This window comes from Topomyia yanbarensis, chromosome 2 (assembly GCF_030247195.1).
Source record: "Topomyia yanbarensis strain Yona2022 chromosome 2, ASM3024719v1, whole genome shotgun sequence".
Classification (NCBI taxonomy): domain Eukaryota; kingdom Metazoa; phylum Arthropoda; class Insecta; order Diptera; family Culicidae; genus Topomyia; species Topomyia yanbarensis.
This window is the reverse complement of record NC_080671.1, coordinates 98,822,623-98,837,211: the sequence shown is the minus strand read 5'-3', so window position 1 is coordinate 98,837,211 and position 14,589 is coordinate 98,822,623. Positions and strand designations below refer to the sequence as shown.

Genomic DNA, 14,589 nt, shown 5'->3' with positions numbered 1-14,589 from the left:
CTGGGGCAGTATTCCGTGGTCCAACGTGGGAAACATGTGATGCAAACAGTGATCCCCGAAATGGGTCAATACCGCAAAATGAGATCCCTTGATGTCCGACCGATCGATGACGGTGGCAATTTGGTATACGCCAAAATCGATTTCATCCCTAAGGTCATAAATTAATATTAATTAATAAGGTGTGGTTTATTTGAACCTGTTGTGTAACTACTTACGGAATTTCATCACCGGAGTGGAATATTTCCGGATGATGATGCGCAGCGTTCAATCCAATCAATGCGAAAGCAAAACTCGCCACCAATACAATAAAGAACCACAGTTTCAGGACATTCAACACACTACTCGAGTCAACCAAGTACATGAAGGTGGGCAACGCAAACGCTATCATGTCGTCCGCGAAGAAACTGCTCTTCCCAGTTTGAATGGATTCTACAAGTCTGTAATTAAAAAAAAATAATCCCACCAAGCTTTTATGCAGCTCAAAAACAATTGTTTCGTTACCTTTTAACGAATTCTGCTAAACAAAGCATCGAGTAAACAAGCGGTCCATAGATCCAGGCCCCGAAACGCTTCACAACTCCCTTTGTCTCCGGGTTCGGCAGCCAGCACAGAAACGGTTCGAAGTAGGATATTTCCAAATCGAGTATCGAGTTCGCATAATGATGATGGGACATTGCATGCGATATTCGCCATTCCCTAGAACCAATCGGGTGATATTGAGTACGCAATGCAGTACTGAATAAACTCACCTATAACTGAAAAACGCCAAGTTGAACAGTCGCATCCTCCAGTTGTCCTTCTGGTGGAAGTAATTATGGGCAGATATCACCGTCCAGTTGACACAAAGTGCACACGCAACCGCCAGCAGATAGCTGTTGAATTTGATCGCCAGAAAGGCGAACATGAATGCCGCTCCCAACAGTGAATCAATTATCAAATTGGATGTCTTGATTGGTGACTTGTCAAGTTCGGGCAGCTTGTCACGAACTCTTCGCTTCAACGTGCGGTAAAATCCATTATCTTTGAAGGACAATCGCACATTTCGAGGTTGTTTGGCTTCCCGAACCTTGAACTTGGGAAGTAAACCTTCCGCCCTCGTGGTGATGTGATGCGTCTCGAACAGTTCTGTGATGTCCGTTCCCTGACGAGGAAAATGATCTGGTTTTAGAACTGGACTTGGAATTAATTTGCATTCACTTTACCTTTGTCCACTGAATCCAATCCCGTCCTCCCGGATGCCGCTCGACAAAATCCGTCAAATCGTACAGCGTGTCATGAATTCGCCAAAGCCCTTCGGCACCGTCGTCGTGGCGTCTCCCTTCCAGCCATCGGTACGGAGTTTTTAGTGGTTCATCACGGAATGTTGGATACTTATTGGTGATCGTAGTGATCAGCTTGAGCGCATGGACGCCGTTCTGTTTCGCCGACATGACTGCGACGTTCAATTTCGACTAGTCCGTGTAAATACGCGTCTGAAGAAAGTGAGTTGAGAACATTCATTAGTATGCAACGAGCTGCCTTCGGATTAATCAGTATTCAAAGTGTTCACCCCCCGCACAGGTTCTATCGACAGGTTTGAGACTAGTTCACGGGAGAGCTGTTCTGATTTCGACCTGTTTCAGCACTTGAGTGATGAATTTCTGCACGCTGTCTAACTGTGGGGATCCCGTGAATGCACAGACTAACTCACATGCGATCAATTAGATTAAATGGGAGCTGTCATGGCTACTATCGGTTTGATCACAGTGTGCAAATTCTGCCGCCAGCGAGGTCAGCCAGAGCAAAATATTACATGTTTACAAAGTAGCATGCTATGGCGCCTCATCAGACAAAATATATTTGAATATTATAGCACTATTACATTCAGTTATTTACGAATAAATGCAGACACTGATAAGTGATAACCGGCAGCAGTTATCATACACTACGATGCTATTTCGAATATGGTTAGTGTGTAGGAACGCTTCCTTATAACTCGACGCAAATAACTTGGTCCAAGGATTTGGGTAGGTGTCAGCTCGATTGAATTCCGATGGCCCATTTCGTAAACAGGGAAAACCATGTTTGGAGGCGATCGTTTCATCAACCAGCCTTGTTGTAACGTTTGCATTAAATGTATTTAAGCTTTAAAAAAAATTGTTTGAGCGAGTATATAAAAATTCGCTTGATAGTGTGCGTTTGAAAAAATGTGTTGAGATTTGTCACCCGTTTATCCGTTTGTAAGACTATAAAAGTCGATTTATTACAGCGTGCGTTACCTAATGTAGTCTAATCGTTGCATCAACTCTACTAGCTAAATAAAGGGGAACACTGCAGTCACCTATCACGAGCAACTATATGACAAAAGCTGTCATTCATATATTTACGTCTGTACTAAGCAGAGTTAAAAATAATCGAAGCTCTTTTTGACGGCTGAAAATAAACTTGGCGCGACTCGCGGTGAGTAGAAAAAATATTCATTCAAATATCCATCCTTATTCATTCAGTTGAATATCGTACACTGTAGAGATGGTTTGCTCATCAGTGTTCGTTGAGAGAAAAGAGCTATCACACGCTACACACGTATTTTCATTGAGAGTGCGAATGCGCGCCGGTAGGTCTCTTACACACAATGCCATCGCACGATCTCGGGCATCTCACACAGCTCGCTTCAGAACTGTGCACAGGCAAAATAAAATGATAAAATCAGTTCTCACACAACTGAAATAGACGAAGAAATGTGTACGCAGCTCGCACAGCTCTGCGTAGTTTACAGTTGTATGCACAGAGCTATGCACAGTGCAGGCTTGCGAAATGTACTGGAGAATGACACGAATCAGCAGACAGTCATGCAGTATAACTGCCGGCAGCTGCCGAACGCAAATTGCTATAACAGCTACGACTGAAAATGTCAAGGATCTCATCACATTTTCATTCCGGAATGTTATGTTCGTTCTTTTCTATAACTTCTCTTTTTCTTCCGAATCCAAGACCGACATGCTGTGGTAAACAGCTACCCTTTCTTCATGCTGTGACCGGTGAGCTACACAGTTCGGTTTTCGCTAGGCGCTCAGTGTAATTATTGCTATCGGTACTCACCCCATACAGAACACTCAATAATATATTCCCGTTTCGCTGTGCATCGGAAATTTTCGTTTTCTTTATTTTCGCTTCCTGCTGCCTCTCGGTAGGCTGACACCGTACAGTAGCTCAGCATTCTACGCATTTAGTCTATCAGTGCAAGTTCGTAAGCCGTTTGGAACAGTTGATTGAATTTATATGCGCAAGTACCCATCGAGAGCCGATATATGTATTCTATCTCAAAGTAATATGGATTGTGCATGCTTATGTAGAATACATTTCCTTTGAATATATGAACAGTTCAAGCAATGAAATCAAATGTTATGAAATACTCCGTTTTTTAAGTATTTATGTTTAGCTAGCTTGAAAATTGATCAATATTCTTGTACTGAATGAACTTTAGTCTTCGTGCCACGTGTCGATGAAACGTATAATTATTCCTTCTCTAATTTATAGACATATAATGAGTTTTACTATTGGCGAAATGCTCAGTTCATGCAAACTATTCTAAAAGTCGAACATGACTTTTATTTATAAGTAGAATTTATAAAGAGAGACAACTGCAGAAATTTACAGTTCCTCCCTTTTGAAACTTTCTAAGACAATAGCTACTATATTACTATACACATTTTTGCTAAATATCAAAACTGAAGAACTGAGATTCCATTAAATGTTGAAAGGTAAAAGTGTTTACATTTTGATATTTATAGCATCGATTTAAACCAAGATACTTTGCTGAACATAGCAACTAAAAGAAATGCACTCCCAAAGCGCTAGATATTTTGTCTTGTTAATTTTCGTTCCTGCCCAACTGTGCAGTACTGTTTAGCTGGATTGTCAACATTCAATAAAATATAATGTAATTTGCTCACGAAGAAAATATTTTCGACCGATTAATAGTGTCAGATACTGCAAATGATGCGAATCAAGAGTACCTAATGTAAATTTTCATTAAAAAGCTGTTTTTTTTCTGGACGAAGACCCTTATTTATTTATTTATAAAGGATTAGGCCAATAAATCAACAATTTAATGCAATAAAATGTAGAATAAACATATATTTGAAATTCCGCGCCCAAAAATTTTGGAACATATATTTTTCAGGCGCCCCAACATCTGAAGTGAAAATCAACTAGTTAAATTTACTGATTTAGCGTCATCTACAGTTGGTGTCACTGTTATTGAACAAGATTTAGATTTTAATATCTGAACTCAAATATGTACATGAAAATGGCATTCGTCGTTTTATGGAAGCTACCACAGCTACCTTTCATAAATAGGAAAAATATCTCAAAATCTTATTGTCTATCTCGAGATAACCTTGCATTATGTCATGTTGTTGCTGTAAAAAAGTCGAGAAAGTTTCTAATTTAGGAAAAAAATAATAACTTTGTCACTTTGCCAACTGATTTTGGTGATAAAAAGGTTGTCATATGCGGATTTAAATGTTCTTTCTAACTTTTATTGAAGCAAAGACGCTTGTTTGTAAAAATGTTGGGCAATTTTCACATTTTTCATGAAAAAATCGTAAAATAATGGTAATTTTTATATTGTTGTCCCAAAATAACATAACACCGTTATAAAGGTCTATTCGTCCTTCAAGAACAATCAAAAAATTTAGGATCAGTTGAAAAGCGTAGTTTTTTTTAGTGCCGAAAGTTCCAAAAATAGTTTTTTGGTTTTGAATAAAGATTTCGAGGATATATTAAATTGATCAAATATTGTGATTTTGTGTTGTATTGGACCAAACCAACAACCGTTATTAGATCACTTACATAATACATTCATTTTCTTATTTTGTGGCTCTGTGTCATGAATCCGAAGGGATTTATATATTTCATAAATTACAACAGTTTAATGAATCTCTTTGCTTCGCTTATAAGAAAAAGATTGATAAAAAAGTGGCTTGATAATTGCGGTGAGTCTATGAAAATACAAGAAACACTGCATTGAAAAAATATTTTATAATTTTATCTTTACCTGAATGCACTATTTAGAGAATTAAAATGATGTTACATTAATGGACGATTCAGACGATACATCAGCTTCCGTCAACGTCAACGGAACGTCACCGTTCCGTCAGGATAAGTTAAATACGTTTCTCTTGCGCCCGTTCACACGTGCCATACGTCAAAACGTTCCGTACCGTTGATGTTGTGTGTGAATGCCTCCATTTAACTGCATGTAACTTATCCTGACGGAACGGTGACGTTCCGTTGATGTTGACGGAAGCTGATGTATCGTCTGAGTCGTCCTTAACAGTGTTTTTTCAACTGGGGGTGAATTCACCCCCAGGGGTACGTCAGATTATAAATTATTCCGGGTAAATTTCGACTTATTATACTAACATTTCCATCGAATTATTGTCTCTATATCATAGAGTCAATAATTCGATGGAAATATTAGGATAACAAATTGAAATTTACCCGGAATAATTCATAATCCCACGTACCCCTGGGGGTTAATTCACCCCCGGTTGAAAAACATTGTTCCATTCATGAATTTTTTTTTATATCCTGGTGGATTCATTTTGGACTTCAGCCAAGGATGCAACACGATTTCTAGAACGGTTTGCCTCCTATCCAATAGAAATGGAATTTTCAGAAAATAAGCTTAGATATTTTCCAGCCCGATAAGCATACGTAATGCATCCAAAAAACCAAATGTTTAGTGAGAATAAAAAGAATATTATATTAGGTGACCAGTCTCTCACTCTACTTTAGCGCCCGTCCTCCTTACGTCCTGCTAATGGCAAAACCAATACGTTCTCTCACAGCTGTCGGAAGGAAAATGTTATGACATCGCTGTTATAGCTACGAAACAGCTCCGCTCTTGGGCGGTCATGACATCTCGAAATCATAACATTCCCGAAGAACAAGTTCAAAACGAATTGGGCAATACCGTGTAAGTTCATTAATACACTGCACCACTCAGAAACAGCAATGTCTTCGGCTACTGTTGGTGAACGCAACGAAGTGAAGAGTTCCGCTTAACGCTCGTGTGTGTCATACCTCTCGCGGTAACCCGCAGCACTCATTAAGCCACTGATATGTTACAGCAGCATGTGGCAGCAGTGCCTGTGGCTGTTTGTGATTGTATGCAATTCGGTGCCAGTCGAATTTGATGTTAACGGTTCGCAAGCCTGGCACAGTGTTATGAGTGAGCAGAATTGAAATAAAGCACGTTTAAAGAGGCAACATTATTTGATATATTATATGACACGTAGAGATCTATATTGGTAATTGGCATCCACATCAAAGATTTTCTTCTTTAACAAAATAGTCAACTTCGTATTCATTGTTTGATTATCATGTTCAATGTTGATATTTTTGAAATTCAACTTCTGAGAACAAAAAAGCAACACATTTTTTTTGTTTTTTAATAGCCCGCCTCACCCCCACACTAAAAAGCTCACAAACGGAGCCCCCTGGTAGTGGACACATCAGTTCTCAGCGTACAAAAAAAAAGGTCAGCACAACAAAACAAAGTTACGAATCGCGGAAACGCTGAGAACAAAAAAAAACAATACGAGACCGACAAAACACAAAATTTGACAAGAAGTTACGGCGAGTACCCAGCGGAAAAGGATCCTTTTTAGGGTCCCATCGTAGCTTTGCAGGAAGCTCATAATAATTTAAATTTATTTATTACTTATTGCTAGAAAAAATGCATTTATCAATTGTTTTTATTTAAAAAAATGTTAACCAATTATAGCTAAAGGAATAAGCTCGATTGGTGGTGAACGAAGTTTATATTAAAAATTCTCCTATTTTATTTTTTAAAATTAGTTTCAATTTTGCTTGGAAACGAGTGCGACATGTTATTTGCTTTAAATCAGTAGGAAGCCGGTTGAATAACTTAGGTCCGATGAAAGAAATGCGTCTTTGACCAAGGTTCGTGGATACTCTGGAGTATAATAAATGATTGGCTTGTCTGGTGCTGTGAGCTCGAATTCCTGTCGTAAATTCTAGATTATTATGAGCAATAGTATTATGCAAAGCATTGTGGATGTACATTATTGTTTGGTAGTTAGTCAACCCAAGCCAAAGGTAAAATGTTATGGGCATTATTATTGTATAACAAAATAGTAGGGTACATAAATGGTTTTTTATAAATAATTTTAAGACATCTGTTTTGAAGCGTTTGTAGCTTTTTCAGATTCGAAATACTGGCACGGCCCCACACAGATACAAGGTAGTTCAGCAATGAGTGGATGTGCGCATAATAAAATTTTAGAAGTACATGCTGGGGAACAAAAGAGCATACTTTACGCATAGCCCCACATAACGATGCAACTTTTCTCTCTATAGATATATGCTCAATCCAGGAGAGTGTGGGGTCTAATGGCGATTTCGCTTGAACCTGAAACTGAGTCAGGTTCTAACCCCAACTGCTGTCAGTTCATACATTTTGACAGCAGTTGGGGTTAGGAACTGACTCAGTTTCGCCTCAAACAAAAACCACATAAGTGAAGTCCTAAATATTTGAAGCAGTTAGTTTCCTGAATTACAGACTGTCCCATTCTTGGGTCTGGATGCACGCCTATAGCTCTTCTAGATGAACGAAACAGCATATATTTAGTTTTTGATAGGTTCAAGGAAAGAAGGTTTTCGTTGAAATAGGTCGTTAGTGTTTTTAAATCCGATTCAATGTCGCGTACAATATCCAGGCAGTTGTTGTTCGGGTAGAACAACGCGGTGTCATCCGCGAAAAGACGAGGAGTCCCTTTTAACCCGAGTCTACCTAGGTCATTGATATACAATAAAAATAACAGTGGCCCAATATTACTGCCTTGGGGCACTCCTATTTCTATTGGTCTATGAGAGCTACACGAGTCTCCAATAGATACGAATTGGTTCCTATGCGACAGATAGCTACGAATAATATGATTTGATAATCATCTGATACCATAGCATTCTAACTTCTTAAGCAGGATTGAGTGATCCAGAGTATCGAATGCTTTTTTTAGGTCCTGAAAAAGGGCACCAACAATTCTTTTGCTATCAATTTGACTAATGATGGAATCAATTAGTTCGGTCATTGCAATTAAAGTGCTGCAGCCCTGTCTGCACCCGTACTGGTAGTTGTAAATTATGTTGTGTTTGTTCAAAAACTCGAGTAGTCGAGTGATGAGCAATTTCTCAAGAATTTTATTGAAAACGCACAATGTTGAAATTGGTCTATAGTTGGAAGGTTGGTTTGGATCACCAGCTTTGAAAATTAGAATTACTCGGGCTATTTTTAAACAGTCTGGGTACCTGCCGGTTTGAATTATTAAATTAAAAGCTTTGGTTAGGATATTTGCAAAAGTGGTACAGTTACTCTTAAGAACACTAGCGGGGATCTTATCAGGACCACAACTGTTATTTTTTTCGAGGTCTTTAATCAAAAGGATCACTTCGTTTATGGTTGCAGGACGCAAGAAGATTGTTTCTTGGACGTGTTGTATATTTGTAATAGGATTTGAGTTGGGACTCGTGGGAATATTGTCAGACAAATTTTTGCCAATACTAGAGAAATATTCGTTGAAAACATTACATACATACTCTGATATCATTGGAAATTAGGCTGATGGGAACATCCGACTTTGAACGACCAAAAATGGTATTAATATTTTTCCAAAGTTTTGAAAGAGTTGTGTTGGATAGAAGGTTTTCAAAGTAGGCCTTTTTGCACCGCTTTTTCATTACATTAACTTTTTTAGTTATGTGTTGCAGAAGAGCTTTGAGGTTTTCATCATTGGGGTTATTTTTTACTCGTTTCAGATAATTACTTTTGATTTTAATCAGTGTCCACAAATCGAAAAAAACAAAAAAACGCCTTTACATTTAAAAGTTTTGGAGACCGTTCTAGTGTTTTCCGCAAGTAAAGAATTGTAGGTTGTGATGATATTTGTAAGACATACATCTACATCATCAATCAACTCGATGTTTTCTATGAAATTTTGGAAGTCGTTATTGAGTTTTTCATGATTGATTATTGATTTAGTCAAATTAACGGGTTCTCTTTTTACTGCAAGTTTATATGAAGATATAATTTGAACGTGATCACTAACTATGGTGTAAACCGTGTCGTTTCGTAAGCGAGCAGCATCCTCCGGTCTACAAACAACGCGATCAAGAATATTTGAACTAGCTGGGCGAGTCGGAAATGTGTTCGTACATATGAGACCATACGATTCCAGGAGAGTTTTATAACGTGAGACGACATTGTTATTCGATAGGTTAACCGGTATATTGAGATCTCCTACAATGAAACAGGGGCGCGAATTTGAAGCGGAAGCGAGAACACTTTCAAGCTTGGTAAGGAATTGACCAATATCGTAAGATGGAGGGCGATAAAAACAATGCACATCGAAATAATGTTGCATTATGCAGAGTTCGATGTGAGCATGATGAAAGCCGTTAACAACAGTGTTCAGCACTACTCTATGAGAAATATTCTTCCTGACGTAGATAGCTACTCCACCGTTCGATTGTTCTCTACAGGAAAAAAAATCCCATTATAGCCCCTAATTTTAAAGATATCTTCATTGCCCGACTTGATCCACGTTTCCCCGATAACAAGCACATCAATTAATTTATTGCAACGATCCAATGTTTGCAAAATTTGATCAAATTTACAAAGCTCATTCATACCCCTTATATTCCATTGCAAAATATTCAGCGATTTACTATTATTCATTGAAACACTCGCATTATAACTGTCTATATCATCGTGAAAGAAATTTTCTATATAAGCCATTGAAATGAAATGTAAATTATATGTAAAAGAGCAAAATGTTATAAAAGCAAGAAGCACTATTCCCTCGGGATATTGTTTGTTCGTTTTCTTTTGGGTGATGGAGAAATATTCGCAGATAGCGAGTCTGCAGCGTCAGAAGAACCATTTGAGTATAGGCTAGTTATGCGGTTTAGATCATTCCGGTTATTTTGCTAAATCTTCATGAAAAATTAATCAGCACTTTCCCCTAACAATGATAACTGCTTTGCGTTTACATCACACAAATTACAACATGCAACTTTAACAAGTTTTCCACTTCCGTTATCAATCTGCTTTCTCGAAAAAGAAGTTCTCGACCACACTTTCTGGCAGGAGCGGATCCAGAAAAAAATTTCGAGGGGGGGGGGGGTACGAAATTTTGATTTTTGAATGAATATTGTACAATACGTTATGTGTAACAACCTCATTTAATGAAAACCAGTTTTGGTGGTCAAATTTGGTTTGCAATGATTTTAAGTTTGAAACTAATATAAAATCGAAACTCATATTCAAAATTTCTCACCAAGTTGAAAATTTTCGGAGGGGGTCCCTCTAGGGTTCGTCGCGGTGCGGATGTGGGCGGTAAATGGATTGTCCGCACCGCAACCGCAAAAAAATTATAAAACCGCACCGCTTACCGCAACCGCAATTTATTTACCGCACCGCACCGCGTGGTAATGCGGTAAAATTTTTATATTTTTAAAAATAGTGTTGAAAAATTGTACATACCATATATAATAAAATGTTATTCTTATTCACATGAAAATTTAACTTTAAGAGACTCCTCAGAATGTAATGTTTATGAAAAAAATCAACTTTTGTATTTTCTATTAATAAAATTCCGTACATTTTAAGGCAAACATTATACATTCAAAAACGTTCTACTGCAGTAATAGGAAAACTTTTATTTTAGCAACCCTTCAGTTAATTGAAAAATGTGGAATAAAAATGTAATAAGAAATGAAGTTGCATATTTTTTCTTTAAATTTTCATATTTTCAATGTTTTTGACATATGAAAATGAAACGGATGATTTTCACATTTACGTAGTAAAAACCACCTTTCATTCTTAAAGGAATCTCACCAAAAAAATAAAGTCGAAATACCAGTACTTCTATATAGTACCGCATATATTCCAATACAGTGAAATAAAAACATATTGTATTTCATCAATAAGAACGACGCCACATTTGACGAAATAAAAATGCTCTATACATTACATCTAAGCAGGAGTCCGGTCTCAACCGGTACAGAATTATTGAGCATTAGAAAAACTGCAAAAAATGTATGGTTTTTAAAAATAGCGGGTTTTACGGACAAAATATCCCAAAACTCTAACTTCCGCATTCTTCAAGAAACAGATGTATTATCATTCAAAAACTAGGATTGCTCCCTTCAAAAATGTACGAAGTGTAATTTTCTAAAGGCTAGTTCGAAAGTTCTAGCATTTAATGTATTTTCCTATAATTTTTTCCTAAAGAGCCAATGGCAAAAACTTCAATTGAAGTGAACCGGAGTCAAACTATGTGGTATTTGTGGCTTCATAAAAGCTACAAAATAGTCTTAACTGAAAAATATTAGGACTTAATTTGGTAGAAAATTATAGTAAATTTGAATGAAAGTACGCAAAAAAAGTTATGTAGCATACTTTTTGAGAAAGAGTCCAATAAAATTGACTGCAGAATATTCACATTGAATTTACACAGCAATCAAAGAAGATAGAAATACGATGTTGATGAACGAATGATAGAATAATCATCCTAATTTGGATCCCTCCTTATTTTGGACGCTTTCATACATTTGTATCCTTTACTGCCAATTACTCCAAATTCGTTTGGTTTGATGAAGAGGGTTGTGTTTAAGTCCTAGCATAATTAGTTCATCTCTAATTCCATTAAATTAGTCAAAATTCACAGCTGAAAAATTGATATCGAAAACGATTCATAATTTCACGATTTCCAACAGAAATCGGGAGAAGTGATGCACTTTTAAATAGGATTTAAGAGTACAAATTTATTATTTTAAATGATCTAATAATTTTGTCCCTATTGGGTTCTTGAATTTTATGTATTTGAAATGGTTAGTTTGTGAAGTTTTACTTAGAAGTATAAAATAACTAGTCCAAAATATGTCGTAAAAATAATAGCGCCAAATATTTCGGACACAGCTAGATTTTCTTTCGTTATAGCAGTCTGTTTATCAATTTAGAATAATCAAAATTATTACTTTATCAATTTTTTTTTTGCGGTGCGGTTGCGGTAAAACCGCGCGGTAAAAGCTCTTTCCCGCACCGCATCTGCGGGAAAAAGTGTCTCACCGCACCGCAGATTTCGCGGTGCGGGTGCGGTAAATACCGCGCGGTTGCGGTAATTACCGCAACCGCGACGAACCCTAGGTCCCTCTGGATCCGCCACTGCTTTCTGCTAACATGCTCTTCGCCAATTTCACATCAGACAAAACGCACGCATTTACCTGATTGCTGCTGTTTACTCGATGAGATCAGTTTGCATTGAAAACAGAAGAGTTCAGCTGACTGTGCGCAGAAAACTGTGCACAGAGAAGTTTCCATGAGCACGCAGAGCATGCTGCTGTGCTTTCGCATATTTACGAAAAATAAGCTATAGAGAACATCTCACAGTACAGCAGCACTCATAGAAGATTTTCTACCGCTCACACAATATTGCCCTCGCGCAGTATTATCCGGTTTGTAAATGAGTGGGCTTCGCAGTGGTAGAAGTGAGAAACAGAGCTGCGCGCACAATTTATGGAAGATGTGCGAGAGTGCGCATATATGATGTGCGCCATGCCATCTCTGCCGTACAGTATATTCATTTCACTAATTATCTCGGAAAATGTTTTCAAATGCCGGTAAAGCATATGTAACAACAACCATCATCGCTTACATTGTGCCAGGGCCTACTTTGATGCGTTTGATTCGTTGCTGCACGGTCGCTTCGTGTAATAATCGGAGACGAATGAAAATCTGCATGGATAAATGAGCGGTTTGTTCATTTGACGTTTTCAGCTGCGTCACTGAATATTGAAAATGAATGCGGCAGAATATGATCAATTTTCATTCAATGAATTTGAATATTTTTAACTCTGGTACCAGGTTAAAAAAATTCTGAAAATTATGTTTAAATTTTGCTCTCATTTCTTCAATTTTTGAATTGGATGAAACCAGCTTTAAAAGATCTGGAATTTAGTCCAGTTTTTATGTACAGAGTAGCGTTTAAATCCGTAGACCGGTTCCGGAATTAATCCGAATTCCCGTGGAGTCTATCCGGCATCCCAGTGGGGTGACGGACGAGTTTTGAAGAAACATCCCATAAATTTAAGTAATTGTGTTTTGAAATGTGCTACATATGACTATTTCCCATTGATCCTTCACAATAGTCTTGAATTGGACCAATCTTGGCCACCGGAGAACTGTTCCGGGAGAACCTAAGAAATTGTATATATTTTTCTATTATTCCAGCGATTTGGGTTCATAGCATTATACGAAATGCGAAGTTCTTCCAATCATACGGTTCTACAGCTCCCTCAAGCTTTGGCCATTCCGGCACCGGTTCCGGACGGATGAACATTTGACGCCATTTTGAAAACCAAGATGGCGGCTTCCGGTTACCACAAAACAGTGAAAACCACCATCAATATGGGTGTTGTTCGAAAAAGAGGATGGTCAGCAAAAGCCGGAAATTGATAATTGACGCCATTTTGAAAACAAAGATTGCGGTTTCCGGTTACCACAACACAGTGAAAAGTATCCTCAATATGGGTGCCATTCGAAAGGGAGTGGTCAATAGAAGACATAAATTGATTTCTGACGCCGTTTTCAAATCCAAGATGGCGGCTTCCGGTTATCACAAAGCAATGCAAACAACCATCAATAATAGTGTCATTGTAAAGCGCCGGTGGTCAGCAAAAGCCGGAAATTGGTTTTTTGACGCCAATTCAAAAACCAAAATGGCGGGTTCCGGTTACCACAAAACAGTGAAAACCACCACCAATATGGGTGTTATTTGAAAGAGGATGGTCAGCAAAAGCCGGAAATTGATAATTGACGCCATTTTAAAAACCAAGATGGCGATTTCCGGTTGCCAAAAAACAGTTAAAAGCATCATCAACATGGCACAGTGTTTTAAAACGTCGTTTTCGTGCTCAAAATTAATAGCGTCTAAACCGTTGACTTTAGAAGTATAGTTTGTTCGGAAAAGTTGATGTTCTTATGATTGCGCATCCGTATACCGTTCAGTGATTAATTCACTTATAAGTGATATACGAACTTTATTTTCCGAACTAATTAAGATAGAGACTTTGTGTCTTCGGCAAAGTTGTAGCATATATTACTACAAAAGAACGATACTTGTTTCAAAGTACATAATTAGGTTTTTCCTGACATCAAAAATTGCTTGTTATTTGAAAGAAATATTTGAATGTCTACATAATACAGATATACACTGCTTTATAATATTAGGGACCATCCATAAATGACGTAGCATTATATGGGGGAGGGGGGAGTTTTGTATTTTGTGATGATGTGTGACGATGGGGTAGGGAGTCATGCTACGTAGCTTTTTTAAAGGGGAATAGGAGTTGACCTGATGTCACGACAACCCTTACCCGTTTCATCTAACTAACATCGCTTTTTTATTTCTTGCGGGGACAAGGGGGGAGGAGGATACCGTCAAGCTACGTAATTACCAGGGGGGGGGGGGTATTTGGAGGTTTGTGGCGAAATGCTACGATGGGGGGGGGGTGTTGAAGATA

General features: G+C 37.9%; 1 protein-coding gene across 1 annotated transcript in view; it reads right to left on the bottom strand.

Annotated features, from left to right (window-relative positions):
• The window catches only part of LOC131679611 (cytochrome b5-related protein-like), a gene marked incomplete at its 3' end in the record, with an annotated part of 57,508 nt that continues 42,919 nt past the window's right edge, over positions 1-14,589 (bottom strand). Inside the window, exons 2-6 of the mRNA XM_058960349.1 lie at positions 1,203-1,472; positions 750-1,141; positions 502-696; positions 216-437; positions 1-148 (exon numbers count right to left, since the gene is read on the bottom strand). Coding sequence (XP_058816332.1) covers positions 1-148; positions 216-437; positions 502-696; positions 750-1,141; positions 1,203-1,430 — 1,185 coding nt within the window. The remainder of the gene's footprint in view (positions 149-215; positions 438-501; positions 697-749; positions 1,142-1,202; positions 1,473-14,589) is intronic.